Below are 22589 nucleotides of genomic sequence, written 5' to 3' on the forward strand. Positions count from 1 at the left end.
CTCCCCTTCCTTTCGTGTACACCAGGACCAAACTTACGTGGTTTACCCTTCTCCCTGCCTCACCTTCATCATCCTCACTCATTCCCTACACTTACACATACACTCACCCTAATACACGACATAACTCTCCACGGATATACACAGTCCAGCCATCTATCCGCAATATCCGGAACCCAAATCATGTAAAGTGAAGTGGGTAGGCATTGGATATATACATACATACATAAATAAATAAATAAATAAATAAATAAATAAATAAATAAATAAATAAATAAATAAATAAATAAATAAATAAATAAATAAATAAATAAATAAATAAATAAATACATATGTACATACGTACATACATACACTTATGTAAGATGGTGTGTTGAAGATCACTTCCTATCCTCTTGTTTATATCAGAACCAACTTATGTTAAGATAATGATTGTATGAAGATCATTTCCCCCTTCTCTTTCCTTATATCAGGATCAAACATATATAAGATGATGTAGAGAAGGTAATCTCCCATTCCCTTTGTGTACAGTACATCAGGACCAAACTTATGTAAGATGGTTTATTGAAGATCACTTCCTATCCTCTTGTTTATATCAGGACAGATTTATGTTAAGATGATGATTGTATGAAGATCATTTCCCGCTTCTCTTTCCTTATATCAGGATCAAACATATATAAGATGATGTTGAGAAGGTAATCTCCCATTCCCTTTGTGTACCAGTACATCAGGACCAAACTTATGTAAGATGGTTTATTGAAGATCACTTCCTATCCTCTTGTTTATATCAGAAACAACTTATGTAAGAGAAAATAACCTCCTCTACACTTTGTGTACATCAGGGCCAAGTTATGTTAAGATGATGATTGTATGAAAATCATACAGTGATCATAAGATGATGTAGAGAAGGTAATCTCCCATTCCCTTTGTGTACCAGTATATCAGGACCAAACTTATGTAAGATGGTTTATTGAAGATCACTTCCTATCCTCTTGTTTATATCAGGACCAACTTATGTAAGAGAAAATAACCTCCTCTACACTTTGTGTACATCAGGGCCAAAGTTATGTTAAGATGATGATTGTATGAAAATCATACAATGATCATAAGATGATGTAGAGAAGGTAATCTCCCATTCCCTTTGTGTACCAGTATATCAGGACCAAACTTATGTAAGATGGTTTATTGAAGATCACTTCCTATCCTCTTGTTTATATCAGGACCAACTTATGTAAGAGAAAATAACCTCCTCTACACTTTGTGTACATCAGGGCCAAAGTTATGTTAAGATGATGATTGTATGAAAATCATACAATGATCATAAGATGATGTAGAGAAGGTAATCTCCCATTCCCTTTGTGTACCAGTACATCAGGACCAAACATATACAAGATGATGTATAAAAGATCACTTTCCCTTCTCTTTGTTTAGATAAGAACCAAACTTATGTAAGATGATGCATAAAAGACCACTTTCCCTTCTCTATGTTTACTACAAAATTAATTTTACCTTTCTGTTGCTTAAGTTAGCACATAATTTATGTGAAATACTGTGGATTTTGCTTCCCCTTTGCTTATAATATGAGTGCCATACTCAATGTGTATTGATATACAGAAGACGATTTCCCCTCCACTCTGTTTACATCAGTATCTGAGGTACCTGTGAGGCCTGGCTACTTCTGCGGCTGGAGCCCAGGTCTCCCGACCGCATGCTGCCGTAGTAGGTGCTGACAGTGGAGTTACTGTCACGGCGTAGGTTGGCCTGTTGCTGCAGCTGCTTCTGGCCAGGGCCCAGTGGAATCTGCAGCTCTATCAACTGCGTCTGTGTCACAGTGCCTGAGATCTTCGAGCCCTCCATTTTGAGATCAGTGAAATGCTTATGCAGGTCGCCAAGATGAATCCCTCGCCTTCCACCTAAATGCACAACAAACACAATGTTAAACACAAATAATCCTTAAGGGTACTCATCGTTAATATGTAAAAAAAATGGTAATTTTTGTATTTACTTACATTAAAGAGCATTCTTTTCTGAACAATTTTGTATGCAATTTAATATAATATTCCAATAATATTTTATTCAATAAGTGCACTTATTCAAATTGTGGCGTCATAATGATCAATAATCACATTTAATTTAAAATGCTGTTTTGCAAAAACTAAATTTTCCTAGTTCGTAGGTTAGATTTATGAAATTCTCAAGCTATCTTACTATACCTGATAAGGTTTATCTTGTCTCAGTAGCAATAAAACCAGGTCTCTTCAAATGAGGGTGGAGATTATAGGAGGGTTGTAAATTTTCAGGATTCCTTTAAAAACCTTGTTATTGTACAGGCTGCCGGAAGTCAGTTTCTTGAAAGACAAGCTCAGTGACGGAACTACACAGTATGTAGAGAGATATTTTGTAATTTTATTTTGCGCTACAGAATGTAGCAACTAGCCCCTTCAGACACTGAATGGATGGACGGCATCGCTCCACTCCCCCATTATCATAACAACACAGACGAAGTAAGACATATCTACTTTCTCTCTCTTTTCACAGTGAGACAAGATACATCACACAGACTTTAGATGTGTAATAGTGCAACCCTATTAGATTTACTGAAACAATATATTGAAATTATTCTGACCTACATTTCATTGTATGAGTAAAAATAATTTTTTAAATTATTAGAATTAAAATATGCATCAACACCATAATATTTAAAGGAACCCTGTTATTTATGGCAAGAGAATCTTCTACTACTTCTAAGTCTGTGTGATTAAAATTTATTTGAACCATGAGATGTAGGAAAAGAGAAAATTCTACTTGGGTACCAATGTGTGTGCAAATACTGTATGTAATTATTAATAAAAAAACTTACTTATGCTATTAATTATTTTTCAAAGAAGCAAACCAATGTATCAGAACTTCTAGTACGGTACTTATTTAAAGAGCAGAAAGAGGATTTAATAAGAAAAAAAATTGTAGTTGTCGATTAGCCTATAACCTAAATTATGACAAAATAAAATGTAATTATAATTTTACAAATTTCTTAATAACCAACTCTCCTTAAAATGTACGGGGAATATATCCATTTAGAAACTGAAGATAAACGTATTCGGTTTTACAGCAGAATAATGTCGCCTTCGATTCCTAGTTGGCATCTTCTTCTGTCTGTCCAATCTCCATCTCTAAGACCTCGTTTTGACATAGCACTCATGATTCCTTGTATCCAGGTGTCCTGCTGATGTCATCTCTTTCTTCTACCTGGTGGGTTCCATTTTAACATTCTTTTAGGTAGTCTTTCTTCATTCATTTTCTGAACCTGCCCATAGCTGTTTTTTCTATATATCTTCCATCTTTATATCTTCTCTTTATATACTAGGCATCTAATTGCTTCATTTCTAATCTTGATTTCGTAGCTGACCTTCGGAGAAAGTCCATTTCTGTTGATAATATTCCCCCCCCCCCCACTAATTCGTCAGGCTTCACACCCACAGAGTGGGTACCGGTATCATTGTACCATAGATTCTAATTTTATTTTTCATTCTGATATTTTTTGCCATAAGATGGAATTTAATGTACCTATCATTTTTATAGTATTATTTACTCTTGTATTTTTCATATTATCACAAGTTCCTGTGTTACTAAATTTAGCTCTTAAATATGTAAATTCAGTACAAGCACTTGTTTTTACATTTCCGTCCAAATTTAAATCTTCATTACCACCTCCTATGCACATATTATATTCTGTTTCATCCTAATTTAGTGTCAAGCCCCATTTGCAATATTCTTTATCCAATATTTTCATCATGTACTCTATATCTACTGCAGAAAATTACAGCTTCTGAGAACATCACACAAAAAGCCCTGATAACAAAGTGGAAGTGGGGTGGTCATGTAGCAAAGCAGCAACAAGGCAGATGGGCGCGGGAAACCAACATGTAGGACCCGTACATAGGAAGGAGAACACAAGGCAGGCCAAGAAGAAGATGGGCAGATACATTCAAGCAGCAGCTGGGAGGGAACTGGTCAACCATCGCCCACAACAGTAACGAGTGGAGACAGATAGTGAACAAACTCATATAGAACTAGAATTTGACAAACTCTAGTGTATCTCACATAGTGAATGTGAATGTAAATATTGTTCACGTGAAATAGCTCATCATGTGAACCACACCAACCGAGCTTCCCCTCCTGTAGGAGGCCCTAGCCCTTCATGGGACACAGTGGCTTCATTCATTCATTCATTTATTCAATCTATATCCTCCAAATCCTGAGCAAGCACCATCTGATCATCTGGATCTTTTATTTATCATTTCATTGCTATGGTGTGTTCCTTATTGCTTACCACTACCCAACATATAACATACTTATGAACTCACTCAGTGAAGTAGAGGAGAAAGAAAAGGAAAGCAGAGCAGCAGAGAAAAAGGGTAGGCAGAAAGAGAAGAAAAAGGAAGGCAAGGTAGGTTACAGCAAAAGAGGATTAGTGAAGCGATAGAACACATCACCTGTGACTGTGCTTGCACTTTGTATACCACATAGAACGTTACCTGCAATATTTGGTAGTGGAGGTAGTTTAGCTTGCAGCCGCCTCATGCGATGTGCAGTATGGTCCGCTGGCGGTCCAATGGGGTCTGCCCCTCCACCCACTACAGCCCTCACGTGAAGCTCTGGCAGCTGGCACAAAAAATAAATAACATCATTTATAATTTGTTTATACGGACATTATTTTCTGATGGTTCAACATTTTCTTTTAAGTCACAGAGATAAAATCAAAGAATAATTTCCTTAAATCAAAGGAAAACATTTTGACTAGAGGAAACCCATTAATTTCTCAATCAATTCACATTCAATTAGAGTTAGGAAAACCAGATACAAAATCTGAAACACCCATACCAATATTAAAAGCATTAACATTGAACGTTGAGAAGACCAGACACCCACCAAAAGAATAGCTATATGTTTACATGAAAATAAATGTAAACAAGACGAAGACCATGGTTATCAGAAGAAAAATAAAGAAATTCAAACTGAGGCAGTAGAACAAGTGGACAGCTTCAAATACTTGGAGTGTATTAAGTAACATGAGCTGCTGCCAGCAAGTCAAAAGAAGTAGCAATGGCAAAGGAAGCTTTTAATAGAAAAAGAATCATATTCTGCGGACCTCTGAAAAAAAAAAAACCTAAGGAAGAGACTAGTGAAGTGCTTTGTGTGGATAGTGGAATTGTATGGGGTAGGAACATGGATATTTCAACGAAGTGAAGAGAAACGACTAGAAACATTTGAAATGTGGATATGGAGGAAAATGAAAAACAAAATTATAAATGAAGCTGCGCTAGAAAGAAAGGATAATGCTGAAATTGTTCAGAAAGAGAAAAAGAAATTAGATTGATCACTAACTAAGCAGAAATTGCCTACTGAAAGAGGCATTGCAAGTGATGGTGAATGGAAGAAAAGGTCGGGCAGAAGAAGATATCTGATGATACATAACATTAAGATGTATGCACTGTATGCTGAAACTAAGGGGAAGGCAGAAAATAGGGAAGATTGGAGATGCTGGCTTTGCAGTGAAAGACCTGACCTTGGGCAGAAAAGTATAAATGAATGAATGAACCAAACAATAGAAAAAGTGTATACTTCCAACCAGTTAGGAAATTTCGTTTCATAATATGAGAAAGAAAAATTTATTAGCCATAAATTGAACAATTATTTGAAAAAATAACAAGTATAATAAGCAAAATGTTCAAACCATAGAAAACATTAAAGAAAACTAGATTAAAATTATGCCATACACTAGCACTCCTCACTCTTATGTGGCAGTTTTTTTAAGTCGGTTATTTTACGACGCTTTATCAACATCTTAGGTTATTTAGTGTCTGAATGGGATGAAGGTGATAATGCCAGTGAAATGAGTCCGGAGTCCAGCACCGAAAGTTACCCAGCATTTCCTCATATTGAGTTGAGGTAAAACCTCAGAAGAAACCTCAACCAGGTAACTTGCCCCGACTGGGAATCGAGCCCGGACCACCTGGTTTCGTGACTAGACATTCTAACCGTTACTCCACAGGTGTGGGCCTCTTATGTGGCAGTGAAAACTGGATAATCAAAGAAGTAGCTGCATCAAGAATAGATAGATAGATAGATAGATAGATAGATAGATAGATAGATAGATAGATAGATAGATAGATAGATAGATAGACAGACAGACAGACAGACAGACAGACAGACAGACAGACAGACAGACAGACAGACAGACAGACAGACAGACAGACAGACAGACAGATAGATAGATTTATTCATTCCATAATATTCTTACATTTGCTTTATAGCATAGAATAAAGAACATGTCCAATTCTTACATTTAAATATGAATGCAATACATATAAAATGCAAATATGTAATATGTACAGAATTAATACCTTAATAACAATAATATTTTATACAACGTAATATGTTTACCATTTAATAGTATTAAAATATTTACACAGTACTGTGAAATGTCAAGAATTCACCTACAGAATAGAAAGTGTGAGATATTAAGTAATTTTTTAGTTTTACCTTAAATAATGCAGGGTTTTGGCTATGATTCTTAATGTCTTCAGGAAGACTATTGAACATTTTTATCGCCATGTAATGTACTCCCCTTTGATAGCATGATAAATTTGATGATGGCGTATGAAAATCATTCTTTTTGCGGGTATTTATACTATGTATGGCTGAGTTAGTTGGAAAATTTTCTTTGTTACATAAGAGGAAATTTATTATAGAGTATATGTATTGATTTGTTAAGGATAGAATCTCTAATTTTTTAAAATAATAATCTACATGATTCTCTAGCCTTTGCTCCAACTATTATTCTAATGGCTCTTTCTTGTAATAAGGATATATTTTTACTATCTGCAGAATTTCCCCAAAATATTATTCTGTAGGACATAATGAAATGAAAATAGGCAAAATATATTGTCTTTAAGATACTGCTGTTTAGAAATTGTTGTAACGACCTAATTGCAAAGCATGCTGAGCTAAGTTTGGGGGTTATGAAATGCATGAGAAAAACAGCGGGTTACTCTTGGATGAATCATAAAACTAATACAGAGAATGCACAAGATTAAGAACCGAAAATAGTTCCAGTATTACGAAACATTGAAACTATATGAAACAAAATGGTTTCAACATGTTGGCAAAATGACAGAAAACACACTACCAAAGATTTCAAAAAGCTATGAACCAAAAGAAAGAAGACACGGAAGATCTGTGGAATGATTTTTGAAAAAGTGAGACTGGAACAGATCAAGAAGTGGATTAAATCCATGGAAACTACATCATCATCATCATCATCATCATCATCATCATCATCATCATCATGCCCTTATTTCTATTCTAGCTTCGCAAAGACTGAGAAAAATTTAAGACAAGGTATCGCAATCAATACTGCTTTTACAATACAATCAATTCACAGTGTTTAATGATACTGCAACCAGCACAACATATTTTTGGAAAAAGTTGCCGTCTCAGTAAGGCAATGACAAACTTCTGGCGATTGTACATACCTCAAGTTCTTCAGCCTCGTCCACCCATTCTTCCGCTGCCTCCACTGCTGCTAACGCATGGTTGGTAGTGCTCACATTTGAGTCGCTGATTGGCTCATCTAAACCATTGTTGCCATGCTGAGTCACACTCAAAGGACTTCCCTGCTGGGCAGGCGAACTGGCCTCCTGCAAACAAGAATTGGTTGTTTAGGTTTGAGAAGAAGCAGGAAAATCGAGTTAAGCATTGTAAAGCAAAACATAAATTATGAAATGTTCCGAATGATATGGACATGGGCAAAAACTAACAACTTATGAAATTATATTTAGAACAATACATCTGTGAAATGCTATGACTTTTGTTTTTTCAATATTGATTTCCATGTTATATTTTTCGCTGATCAATTGAGATTATGCAATGAATATTGAAGCTCATCATCATTACATGCAATTAGGGCTAAATCATCAGCAAAGAGTAGACTATTTAGATATAAACTGACACTAATACAGTAAAACCTGTTCAAGACGGAAATGACGTGGTCTCATTTTTTTTTCTGTTGTGAACAGGTTTCCGTATTATCCAGGTGTGAAGTTAAAATGGAATATTTTATCATTTGTGTAAATGAAAAACAAAATGGCATGCTGCAAACTGCAAGAAGTACAAAATATTCCGTTTAATACTACTGACATTAAATCAGCTTTCTGTCGCTTATTCCAGTGGTGAATCTCAGTTTCTGTATAAGTGTTATCGTAACTCACTTATTAAACACTATTAAATCACACTAAATTTAATATCTAACACTATACTATAATAGTGTACTGTATATCACTGAACATTATTTAATTGGTTTAGGAGCCATCCATTAGAAGCCTTGAATTCTGGCTCATCTATTTTTTTTTTTACAGTTCAAGGGTTTGGTTTGCAGAATAGGTCCAGAAATTTGCACGATCTTTGAAAGGGCATGAAGAACTCATTCTCATAACAATTCATTTATTTCCACATAACCGGTTGTTTTCTGTTTTCTTTTTATGTCACCATTATTGACCGCAAGTCACTCATTCATGAGATGATCTTTATTTTTCAAAGTGTTACACATGAATTTTCCACAAATGAACTTCAACATTATTCCCATACATTTAGTTTCTCATTTTCCTTTAAGTCGACAACTTTTACTTCATCATTTAACAATAATGCCACATTTTTACGCGTTCTGCCCAGCTACGACATTATACCAGTGTGCTTTGAAGGGACTCACTCGTCTGCCTAGTCAACTGGGTAATAAAATTTAGGACTGCCAGGCCAGCAAACCCTCGCACCTTCTAAAACTTTGCAAAGAAAACTTGTTTTTATCTTGGTGACCTACATATTTCGTACATTCTTGAAATTACACACTGTTTCAAAATATAGTTTACATTAAAATAGTGTGTCCAAAATATTATTTCCGTTTTGAACAGTTGGACAGTTTCCGTTTTATTCAAGACAAATTATACATAATACATACGAATTTCGTCAGGACCAATAAATTGTTTCGAAATAGACAGGATTCCGGATTATTCACGTTCCGATTTGAACAGGTTTCACTGTATCGATAGTTTTGTAGGTACCAATCAAATTTAATATAAATCATTCCATCAATGAATTCTGTCTTCATACCTAAAAAAACTGCACTATAATTTGTAATGACCAAGTCTCCCATATTTTTGTGATCAGAAGTTGGTCGCCCTACTCACCTCTGACTTGACGCTAGGGCTGGACAGGCTGGCCGTCTTGCCGCTCATCATCTCCTCGCTGTGCGGGCTGCTGTCCAGCAGGCCTCCCGCCCCTCCAGAGCCATCCTCGGCGCCGTCGCCAGCTCCCTTGTGCTTCTTGTTGGCATAGAACTCGGCGCCGTGCACTGTCTTCACATGCTTCCGCAGCGAACTGGGGTCTGTGTACCTCTTGGTGCAGCCCGGGGCCTTACACACGTACGGTTTCTGCGAGGCACATATTTTAGAGTATTCAATTATATCATTCTCGAGACACAAAGCTGTTTAAAAATTCATCTCAGAACTGACATGTCCTTCACACTGCTGTTACAGATAAAAGGGTGAATTTCTTTTTAAGTCAGGATGAGATACAATTCTAAAAATTACATTACATTTGTTAACTTTTAATTTAAAGACGTTCAGATTCTTCTAAGAAATATCAGAACACATACAGCTCGACCAAGTTAAGTCTGCGAGCAGAGAGGGGAAGTTGGAGGCAGTTCTGTAGTGAAAGGAGGCGGTAACGAGAGGAGACCAGTACAGTCTCATATGACAGCAAAGTTTTCCTACTGTGCTTCAGTTCATAGAGCGGTAACAATTTAAGACGCTTTGAAATAGACTGTACTTCTACTTCTGCTTGACAGTGAGGTTTGGCGTTCTGATTGGCAAGCGTGGGCGTAGGAGAGAAAGTTGCATGAGGGGGGAGGCTGGGAGACAGCGTAACTGTTGCCTTTATCTGAAGACAAGGACAACAAATGCGTGCGCTCCGTAGTGTATTTTAAACGATGTGCACATGTTGAAATCTGAGCGTCAAGTGGCCTATGTGGCAACTGTATTTTGCCTCTACATTCCATCCTGATATCCCCACTTGCAGACTTGACTTGGACGAGCTGTAACATTTCCAAGGTTAGATGTACTTTCTTCTTCAGGTTAAGAAATGAACAAGAAATCCTACCCATTGCACTCACTACATCTCACTACATTAATTTGATTGATTCTCTTTACTATATATCTTCATCATCAGGTGGAAAAGGATACCAAAAGGAATCCTACAGTTACAAATGACTAACTAAATCCACTTACTGTTCTCCAACCAGGAGATCAACCGTGAAAGGAATATGCTTACTATTGCGTCATCTATTGGAACGAAGTAGATAGATAATATTACCGTTATAACGTCAGTTTAAAAACCATGCGCTCTCCTGCATATGTTATTTCCTATATGGAGAGATTAAAAGACCAGGAGATTAACTGTGATCTAATTTTGTAACTAGGGTAGTATCAATATGTCTGTATCAATGTTATGGTTTGTGCTGTGAGAGCTAGCTAATAGAGATAAGAGTACCCACGTGTGTGACCTTATGACGTCTTATGACATCAACATTCATTCACGGCATTACCCCGCTTCGTCTCATTCCCCAAAGACTTTCTCGTGGTTGGAGTACAGTAACTGACCCGTTCGTTCGTGGACCTGGGAAAGGATTTTGACAGAATAGATTGGAACAAACTGATGAGAATCCTGAAGAAAATTGGTATGAATTGGAAAGAGAGGAGGTCAGCCATCAAGTAATCTTTATATGAAAAACCGACTCAAAGTGAGGAGAGCGGAAGAAATGTTACAGGGAAGTGGAATAGAAGAGGGGTACTACAAGGATGTCCTTTATCACTTACCCTGTTCAACATCTACTTGGAGAGCTTAGTGAAGAACTGTTTTCAAACATAGGAGAGGTGATAGTAGGAGGAAGAAGAATAAAGTGCATAAGATTTGCTGATTTTATGGCGTTGTTAGCAGAAGAGGAGATGATACTAAGGGATATGCTACTGGAGCTAAATGATAGCTGTGAACAGTATGGGATGAAGATAAATGCAAATAAGACGAAGACCATAGTCATAGGAAGAAAAATAAGATAAACGTGCAAATTAAAAATGAGGCAGTCAAACAAGTGGACAACTTCAAATGTACTATAATCTACAAGGAGCTGCTGCCAAGAAGTCAAAAGGAGAATAGCAATGGCAAAGGAAGCTTTTAATAGAAAAAGGAGCATCTTCTGCGAGCCTCTGGAAAAAAAGAAACTAAGGAAGAGACTAGTGAAGTGTTTTGTGTGGAGTGTGACATTTTATGGAGCAGAAACATGGACACTAGGATAAAGTGAAGAGAAATGACTAGAAGCATTTGAAATGTGGATATGGAGAAGAATTGAAAGATGATGATGATGACGATATATGAATTAATGATGATGGAAATGGACGGACAAAATAAGAAATGAAGCTGTGCTAGAAAAAGTGGATGAAGAAAGAATGATGCTGAAACTGATCAGGAAGAGAAAAATAAATTGGCTGGGTCACTGGCTAAGAAGAAACTGCCTACTGAAGGATACACTGAAGGACCTGACCTTGGGCAGGAAATTATAAATTAATGAATATATTACAGGTCAAATGAGAGACAAAAAGAAATACTACTGAACCTTTTATGTCTTTTTTTCTATGGGGGAGGGACCCGAAGGCTTACACTGCAGCCTCAGGTTTATTGTGCTTACCACTCCTATTCTTATGAATGATTGAGTAACCGAACAGCTGTGCTTTTGTACAAGTACAACATGCCACACCATGAATATAATCCAGGCTATTGTATGGATGATGATGATGATGATGACGATGTATGAATTAATGATGGGGAAATGAGTTCGAGGTTCAATGCCGAAAATTACCCAGCAATTCTGGTTCAATTGGTTGAGGGAAAACCCCGGAAAAAACCCCAACCAGGATTTGAACCTGGACCCGCTCGTTTCATATCCAGACGTGCTGACCATTACTCCATAGCAGTGGATTTTATGTCTTGATATTCAATTAAAAATGGGAGACGAAAAGGAATCCTACTAATTGTGCAAGTTATAAGTATAAACTCATTTGTTTGGTCCTCCCTTTATGTACTTGCGTTTGTCTTCATATGAAAATGGAAGGACATTAGAAATAGCTAAGTAGCAAGTAGCAGAGAAAATTCTCTTTAAAATATGTGACTGGTTCTCAGTCAATAAATTAGTATTAAATTGTAACAAAACTAACATAATTCAATTTAAATCCTGTCCAAATTCAACGTCGCAAATTTCTAGCGCAATAATTAATAATAGATCCCTATTAGAAACAACAACAACCAAATTTCTTGGCTTAAAAATCGATAATGTGTTAAATTGGAAAAATCATGTTACAGAAATTACCCCCAAACTAAATTCAGTTTGTTTTGCTATTAGATCTATGCAAAAGATAGTAAATATCAATACCTTAAAAACAATATACTTTGCATACTTCCACTCGGTAATGAGTTTTGGAATAATGTTCTGGAGAAATTCCACAGATAGTAACAATATTTTTCTATTACAAAAAAGAGTAATTAGAATAATAGTAGGTGCCAAATCTAGGGAATCATGTAGGGCTATTTTAAAAAAACTACAAATAATGCCCATGGTTTGTCAGTGTATCTTTTCATTAATAATCTTCCTCGTATGTAATCGTGAAAACTTTGTAACTAATTCAACAGTTCATAGCATAAATATACATAAAAAAAATGACTTTCATACTCCATCGGCAAGTCTATCGTGCTATCAAAAAGGAGTGTGTTATATGGCAGTAAAAAATTTTAATAGCCTCCCTATCGATATAAAAAATGAAACTCAAAACATAAAATTATTTAAGGCCAAATTAAAGAAGTACCTAATTTCTCAAGCCTTCTAGTCTGTAGGTGAATTCATGACATTCAGTAACACTTCATGAAATTGATACTAAAACTTTGTGTTGTACTAGTAGACTATAGTTGTAAATCTCGTCTATATATATTTCATCTAGACTGTGACTATAAATTAAGATTTTATAATAGTATTAAGTTTTTGACTTGTTCCATATTCTAGCTGTAAACAATGTATGAATACCATGGAATGTTAATAAATACAATACAATACAATACAATACAATACAATAAATCGTCTATAATTAATCCAAAAAGCAGTAAGCCTTTTCCAACTCCTCCTTTCACCTGAGACGACAGTATATCCAACCTTGGAAACACCGTCTTTATTAATTTACTGTTTGTTTTTAATATTTACCAACAAGAAAAGAAATTCAACTTAACATTAATAAAATACAATTTGCTTCTTTCCTTTAAATGAAACGAGGTTATCTTACGTTGTGAAGTTTCTGTAAGCTAGCTATATAACATCTGTTTCTAAGTTGAACAGAAGATATACTTCCTAAGGTGAATAAGAGACATCAGAACTCACCTCAGGGGACATCATCCCACTTACAGCTTGGAAACAGAAGAGGCACAAAAATGAGATACAGGTTAGATTGAAAGAAGTTTTAAGACACATGAAACAGCTGTTACCAATGTGGCTCAGATTCCTGGGTTTCAACCTTCCCTCCCTGTTTTTACTTGTTTGAAATATTTCAACGTTGTTTACCATTAGACTACATGCGGTATTGGTAAATTAATCTTATCGAACCTAAGAAAGGATAACTAAAATATGAAATAAATATTTTCTTCTGGAACAGCGATGTCAAAAGTAGCAGATGAATGATCTTCAAATCACTCCCCTGCTCCTGGGCAGACATTTAGACAGAAGTAGTCGAAACGTATTTGTTAGTACAGTTGCGAGAGGAAGAAAACGGAAGTTTTTTTTAGATAACTTTAGTATCGTTAGAGTATATCCAAGAGCCTTTTTCTGAATAAAATTAAACAACTGATGAACAAGTCAGTTTCCACAAACCTTCTTTGATAATTTATTGACAACTTACGGAACATCTGCTAGCTTGGAAAAAAAATACATAAGTATTTCTCCCATTACAATAATTCATACAGAAAAAAATCAAATCGACATAAACCAGTGTAAGTTGTCAATAAATTATCAAAAAAGGTTTGTGGAAACTGACTTATGTCACTTTTCCCGAGCACTGCAGATATAATAGTACATAAATTTACAACTCTAAATTTTGAGCAGTGATTTTTTGTAACTTTTTAAGTCGTGATAGAATGAAAACAGTTCAGTATGTCTACAAACATACCAAATTTCAGAGCTCCAAACCAAACAGTTTTTGAGAGAAAAGTTTTTTTTGCATGTTACAATTGAAGAGGGGAAGGGGAAGATCTTCCAGCAAATAGGTTGAGGTACAATCTGGTTTATACATCAAAGAACTGGATCTTCTTTGTGGTTTCATGTGAAATATTAAAAACTGATAATTGGCAGTGAATATAAGGACAGCAGTCAGAATCACTTTTGAATTGATATGCTTATATCTTTTGCTGAGACTGTATAAAATGAATGAAACGTAGAAGTTTGTGTATGCACTAAAAATTACGCATAAGAGTGAAAAAGTAGTCTGAATCGAATTACCTCGTTGGAGTGCGTGCGGTTCTGGTGTTTGGCACGGTCGGACGCATTGCTGAAGGCTTTGCTGCATCCAGGATACTCACACATGTAGGGTTTTTCTCCTGTGTGAGATCTGAGGTGCGTCTTCAGGTTCTCCAGCCTCGAATAGGCTTTGTAGCACCCTTCAAACTGAAACACAAACAGTTAGCTCTAATTTCATCTCTTTTAATTTATTAATCGAAGAATTAATAACACTTTGAGTGAAAGATATTTTTTTTTATTTGTGACAGATACTTGTCCCAGCACATTTCTCTTTTTATCAGAAAAGAGAATGACATAATTGTTCTAGAATGAAACATTTTCCTGCATAAGAAGCCCATAAAAAGTAGACAACCTGCTTTTAACATAATGAAGTAAGTGTGAACTTAAAAACCAAAACGAATGAAATCTCAAAAGGTAAACATATAAAGTCATGCTGAAACATGATGATGATTTTTTTTTATTTTATTGGGTTATTTTACGACGCTGTGTTAACATCTAGGTTATTTAGCATCTGAATGAAATGAAGGTGATAATGCCGGTGAAATGAGTCCGGGGTCCAGCACCGAAAGTTACCCAGCATTTGCTCGTATTGGGTTGAGGGAAAACCCCGGAAAAAACCTCAACCAGGTAACTTTCCCCGACCGGGATTCGAACCCGGGCCACCTGGTTTCGTGGCCAGATGCGCTGACCATTACTCCACAGGAGTGGACTATGATGATGAAGATGATGATGATGATGATGATGATGACGAAGCAAGAAGAAGAAGAAGAAGTAGACAATGTTAACTCGCTTAGTGTGAACTTTATTATTTTCCCAAAGATGGGATGGTTTCATTCTCTTCTGCCAAGTATCAAATTCTCATAAAACAACAGTATCAGTAATGAAAGTTATGATGATGACGATGATGATGATGATGATGATAATAATAATAATAATAATAATAATAATAATAATAATAATAATAATAATGATGATAATGATGATAAATCGTGTTCATTTTAATTGAATGAGTGAAGTCAAGAAGTGACCAATCATTTTATTCAAAGTTTTGGGAATTTACAAAAAACTGTTTTATATCATCTCTAATGCTTCATAGTCATGAATATTACACAATACATATTTAATGGCATTTAGGTTCATATCAAACATGTTAAAAATCCATATTATTTATAGCTTTTCTGCAGTTTGAAATTAGAAAGTGAAGACTTGATCAGTTCATAAGTAGAAAAAAATGAACATAAATAATAATAATAATAATAATAATAATGATGATGATGATGATGATGATGATGATGATGATAATAAATCGTGTTCATTTTAATTGAATGGGTGAAGTCAAGAAGTGACCAAGTCATTTTATTCATAGTTTTGGGAATTCACAAAAAAACTGTTTTATATCATCTCTAATGTTTCATAGTCATGAATATTACAAACTGCATATTTAATGGCATTTAGGTTAATATCAAACATGTTAAAATCCATATTATTTATAGCTTTTCTGCAGTTTGAAATTAGAAAGTGAAGACTTGATCAGTTCATAAGTAGAAAAAAATGAACATAAATAATAATAATGATGATGATGATGATGATGATGATGATGATGATGATGAGGTCAAGAAGTGACCAAGTCATTTTATTAAAAGTTTTGGGAATTCACAAAAAACTGTTTTATATCATCTCTAATGTTTCATAGTCATGAATATTACAAACTGCATATTTAATGGCATTTAGGTTAATATCAAACATGTTAAAATCCATATTATTTATAGCTTTTCTGCAGTTTGAAATTAGAAAGTGAAGACTTGATCAGTTCATAAGTAGAAAAAAATGAACATAAATAATAATGATGATGATGATGATGATGATGATGATGATGATGATGATGATGATGATGATGAGGTCAAGAAGTGACCAAGTCATTTTATTAAAAGTTTTGGGAATTCACAAAAAACTGTTTTATATCATCTCTAATGTTTCATAGTCATGAATATTACAAACTGCATATTTAATGGCATTTAGGTTAATATCAAACATGTTAAAATCCATATTATTTATAGCTTTTCTGCAGTTTGAAATTAGAAAGTGAAGACTTGATCAGTTCATAAGTAGAAAAAAATGAACATAAATAATAATAATGATGATGATGATGATGATGATGATGATGATGATGATGATGATGATGAGGTCAAGAAGTGACCAAGTCATTTTATTAAAAGTTTTGGGAATTCACAAAAAACTGTTTTATATCATCTCTAATGTTTCATAGTCATGAATATTACAAACTGCATATTTAATGGCATTTAGGTTAATATCAAACATGTTAAAATCCATATTATTTATAGCTTTTCTGCAGTTTGAAATTAGAAAGTGAAGACTTGATCAGTTCATAAGTAGAAAAAAATGAACATAAATAATAATAATGATGATGATGATGATGATGATGATGATGATGATGATGATGATGATGATGAGGTCAAGAAGTGACCAAGTCATTTTATTAAAAGTTTTGGGAATTCACAAAAAACTGTTTTATATCATCTCTAATGTTTCATAGTCATGAATATTACAAACTGCATATTTAATGGCATTTAGGTTAATATCAAACATGTTAAAATCCATATTATTTATAGCTTTTCTGCAGTTTGAAATTAGAAAGTGAAGACTTGATCAGTTCATAAGTAGAAAAAAATGAACATAAATACTGATGATGATGATGATGATGATGATGATGATGATGATGATGATGATGATGATGATGAGGTCAAGAAGTGACCAAGTCATTTTATTAAAAGTTTTGGGAATTCACAAAAAACTGTTTTATATCATCTCTAATGTTTCATAGTCATGAATATTACAAACTGCATATTTAATGGCATTTAGGTTAATATCAAACATGTTAAAATCCATATTATTTATAGCTTTTCTGCAGTTTGAAATTAGAAAGTGAAGACTTGATCAGTTCATAAGTAGAAAAAAATGAACATAAATAATAATGATGATGATGATGATGATGATGATGATGATGATGATGATGATGATGATGATGATGATGAGGTCAAGAAGTGACCAAGTCATTTTATTAAAAGTTTTGGGAATTCACAAAAAACTGTTTTATATCATCTCTAATGTTTCATAGTCATGAATATTACAAACTGCATATTTAATGGCATTTAGGTTAATATCAAACATGTTAAAATCCATATTATTTATAGCTTTTCTGCAGTTTGAAATTAGAAAGTGAAGACTTGATCAGTTCATAAGTAGAAAAAAATGAACATAAATAATAATGATGATGATGATGATGATGATGATGATGATGATGATGATGATGATGATGATGAGGTCAAGAAGTGACCAAGTCATTTTATTAAAAGTTTTGTGAATTCACAAAAAACTGTTTTATATCATCTCTAATGTTTCATAGTCATGAATATTACAAACTGCATATTTAATGGCATTTAGGTTAATATCAAACATGTTAAAATCCATATTATTTATAGCTTTTCTGCAGTTTGAAATTAGAAAGTGAAGACTTGATCAGTTCATAAGTAGAAAAAAATGAACATAAATAATAATAATGATGATGATGATGATGATGATGATGATGATGATGATGATGATGAGGTCAAGAAGTGACCAAGTCATTTTATTAAAAGTTTTGGGAATTCACAAAAAACTGTTTTATATCATCTCTAATGTTTCATAGTCATGAATATTACAAACTGCATATTTAATGGCATTTAGGTTAATATCAAACATGTTAAAATCCATATTATTTATAGCTTTTCTGCAGTTTGAAATTAGAAAGTGAAGACTTGATCAGTTCATAAGTAGAAAAAAATGAACATAAATAATAATGATGATGATGATGATGATGATGATGATGATGATGATGATGATGATGATGATGATGAGGTCAAGAAGTGACCAAGTCATTTTATTAAAAGTTTTGGGAATTCACAAAAAACTGTTTTATATCATCTCTAATGTTTCATAGTCATGAATATTACAAACTGCATATTTAATGGCATTTAGGTTAATATCAAACATGTTAAAATCCATATTATTTATAGCTTTTCTGCAGTTTGAAATTAGAAAGTGAAGACTTGATCAGTTCATAAGTAGAAAAAAATGAACATAAATAATAATGATGATGATGATGATGATGATGATGATGAGGTCAAGAAGTGACCAAGTCATTTTATTGAAAGTTTTGGGAATTCACAAAAAACTGTTTTATATCATCTCTAATGTTTCATAGTCATGAATATTACACAATGCATATTTAATGGCATTTAGGTTAATATCAAACATATTAAAAATCCATATTATTTATAGCTTTTCTGCAGTTTGAAATTAGAATGTGAAGACTTGATCAATTCTTAAGTAGAAAAAAATGAATATAATTATCATGTGCAGACATTACATTTATTGTACGGCAATACATTAAAAATGCCACTAAATGCATATATTCAACATTTATACATATTATGAAGCAATATTAATGTCATTATATTGTGGAATTCAGGATCAATGTAGATTATCAGTGTTGTATTATTCCCTTTCTCCTTCATCATTCCCAGTGTTGAATTGTCTGTAATGAACATGGTGCAATAACTTTGTTCACTGTCTGAGAGATTATTTTATTATTTCATCACTGTTGTACCACATAGTCACACAATGTACTTCCTCGCTCTTAGATAGCATTCTATAATACTAGTGGCTTGTGCAGCAAGTGCTGCGAACTAAGTTCATTAGACGTTCAAATAAACATTTATCTGATTTTCAATGAAGAATATCAGACATTTTGAAAGTTATTTGCTTCCATAATAAAGATTTATATACCCTCTGAATGTTTTTTTTTATGCCAAATACTTTTTCTTGAACTTACCCACCTTCAGGTTTTGAGCTTCAACGCGAAAACGCAAGTAACAATGTCAGGACAATCAGTGGGCTTTTTATGTGGGAGTAAAGCAATAGCTATTTCAGGTCATTGTGGATTGTAGGTGAAAGTTAAAACTATGTCAGGTTTGTTATGCTTTCGAACAATAGCCATAGCATCTTGGTATAGCTGCTGCATGTAGAGCTTGAAATGTAGAGGGTAAAATCATTTTATGCTGCTAAGAGATCTTGCTGAAATGATGGGGAGATTACAAAATTTTGTAGGCCTCTTATTTTATCAGTAAATAATACATTTTCGTCTTTCCTCAGGAACTGTAATTTTGGCGCTCTCTCGAGCCAATACTGAAGAGAATGACGCATGTAAATATCTACACCACACTGCCATTAAATATATGAAAAAGATCCAACCCCACTTGATTAATAACTACGAAAATATTTGATTTTTAATAACAATATTATTATCTTAGTTATAGTTTTGTAGTTATATACACTATATAAGCAGCCACTCAATAAATTTTAGAAATGAAGATCTAATTTAAGATATTCTCTACATCTACTTACATAACCCCACTTTCATATCATGAACATAGCATAATATGTATAATTAATGAAAAATAGTCACTATAATAATATTTCATTTCTAATGGTAATAATGTCATCAAACCACCTAAAATTTAGTCGATTTTGATATCCAATACACAGCTGTACTCAGAAAATTACACACCACAGAATCAGACCTGTAATTTATTTTTAGTATGTGTTGAAGATTTTAATAATTTTAATTTTGATTTCTAAATATGTCAACAATCCTACAGGCCTTCGTGTAATATCCTATTGTTTATTGTAGTGTGTTTGTATTTTGTTTTATTCTGAAAAGCCATATTTCTCAAAACTTTACGACAGATGGATTTTGAAAAATAGGAAAATAATGTAGGAAAATTGATATTTCACTGAAAACTGATATTTTTCCGAAAAACTTTGGGTTCCAAGCTTCAAAATGAGGGGTCATTTATTAAAATCCGTTCAGCCGTTTTGCCATAATTTCCATTACCAGTTCAAATTATATATATAGATTTTTTTAAAATTATTATCTACCAAACCAAACCAAACATCGACAAAGTTACTCACTGTACATTTGTGGGGCTTCTCCCCTGTGTGTCGCCGCATGTGCACCACCAGCATATACTGCGCTTTGAAGGGCTTCTCGTCCCTTGAACAGTCTTCCCAGCGGCACACAAACGACTTCTTGTTGGCATGAATGTGGTCATTGTTGATGTGCTGTAGCAAGGATAAAAAATTAATAAAATTGACTTTTTAAAGTTCAGAATATTGCAACAAGAGACTATACAGTATATATGGCAATGACATAACAATAAGTAAACATATGGCAGTGATATAAAAATAAATAAGTATTCAACAGGGTCATACTTGTAAATATGCTTTAGCAAAGAAGTGCAGCACTGCTACTTACAGACCTGTTACTAAATCTACTTATTACTCTGTGAAGAGATTTATTAAATCTACATACTTAGACTTCAACAAGCAAAATTTGATAACACAATCTCAAGGGAAAAAATGGAACTCTCTGCATCATAATCCACAGTTAATTCCCGATTTACCACGAAAATCGTCTGTAGCTGCATTTAGATTGGCAACAGGCCATGACTGTTTGGCCAAACACCTGCATAGAATTGGAATATATCAGTCCCCTAACTGCCCACTGTGCAACTCAAACCAAGAAATGTATTCGAAACACCTCAAAATCTGTGCTTCAGTGGCTGACCATGATAATAATTGGAGTGCAAGAGGTCAAATGACTTTATTATCAAATGCCTGGCATTAGAAAACAACAACTTGTAAGTATATAAGTGTAAAAATTAAATATTTGAAGGCAACAAGGTTTTGACAGCAGAGTTAAAGAAACTGAAAAACATAGTAGTACCGGTAGGCCTACATCATTTTGGAAAGCAGATGAGTAGACACATGCAATATAGAGAGCGTAATGTAATATATTTGAGGGATGTCCTGGCAGATATTGTGAAATAATAAATAGTAATTTAAATTTCAGTGATTAAACAATTGAAGAGTGTGATCTCAAAATGCGTTAAGCCTATTTTAAGAAAGGACGGGCTAGTTTTTGTATGCAGTGGCCTAAGTACAGAACGAATTTTCAAGTGATATACACAATAACACAACTTTTAGGCAAGGATTGAAGTTGTTTAGGAAGAAAACATAATAGAACCTTTGATCACATGACATTTTTTTGCTCAAAGAACTGATGCATGCCTAAAGACAATTTCCTTACTATCAGAGATGCTGAAAATTAGCATTTTTTTGAGAATATTAAAATATATTTTAAGCTGCACTATAATATATTCTCCAAATCGCTATGATGGCTCAGCATGGTGAACTGGGCATATAAGCCAGGAGGCCTGGGTTCTCATATGTTGGTTCAGCTTCATTTTTAACTTGTGTTGGGCAAGCCTGCTGTCCAGGAAATTCAGGGATTTTCTCCAGGTACTCGAGTTTCCCTCCGGCATTCCAACAATTCTTCATCATCATCATCATCATCATCATCATCATCATCATCATCATCATCCTCATCATTAATTGAGGGGTTCACAACCAGAGTGGACCAAGTCCATCTGGAAAAGTTCTGAGATATTGAGTCTTAAAGATCCTGGCTCACGCTTAGCAACCTTCACCTTCCATAGGAAATGCTGCCCTCTGTGGAGTAACAAATGAGTTATGGACTTTGTTTGTTATGGCAATGAATAAATCTAAGTTTTCTTCATCCGAGATTGTATTAATCTACAAACTGATCACTGATGGACTTGGTCCACTATGGTTGTGAGCCCCTCAATTAAGAGTGCAATGTACGAGAGTTATTCATAAATAATGCACAGGTTGCCAGAACTGTGAAGTGGATGATGCAACGCCAATGAAAATTACATCAGTTGTAGTTGAAGAATTGAGGAAGAAGCACGTGTGCTCGTTTCGTCCGTAGCATATTCTGTGTTTAGGTACGAGAGCT

At 34.2% G+C, this 22589-nt stretch overlaps 1 protein-coding gene across 1 annotated transcript in view; it reads right to left on the reverse strand.

Annotated features, from left to right (window-relative positions):
- Positions 1–22589, reverse strand: part of ci (cubitus interruptus) — a 631597-nt gene that overhangs the window by 12965 nt on the left and 596043 nt on the right. The window contains exons 9-14 of the mRNA XM_069819377.1: positions 20684–20833; positions 14636–14800; positions 9240–9482; positions 7533–7697; positions 4533–4659; positions 1657–1910 (exon numbers count right to left, since the gene is read on the reverse strand). Coding sequence (XP_069675478.1) covers positions 1657–1910; positions 4533–4659; positions 7533–7697; positions 9240–9482; positions 14636–14800; positions 20684–20833 — 1104 coding nt within the window. The remainder of the gene's footprint in view (positions 1–1656; positions 1911–4532; positions 4660–7532; positions 7698–9239; positions 9483–14635; positions 14801–20683; positions 20834–22589) is intronic.

This window comes from Periplaneta americana, chromosome 2 (genome assembly GCF_040183065.1).
Source record: "Periplaneta americana isolate PAMFEO1 chromosome 2, P.americana_PAMFEO1_priV1, whole genome shotgun sequence".
Lineage (NCBI taxonomy): Eukaryota > Metazoa > Arthropoda > Insecta > Blattodea > Blattidae > Periplaneta > Periplaneta americana.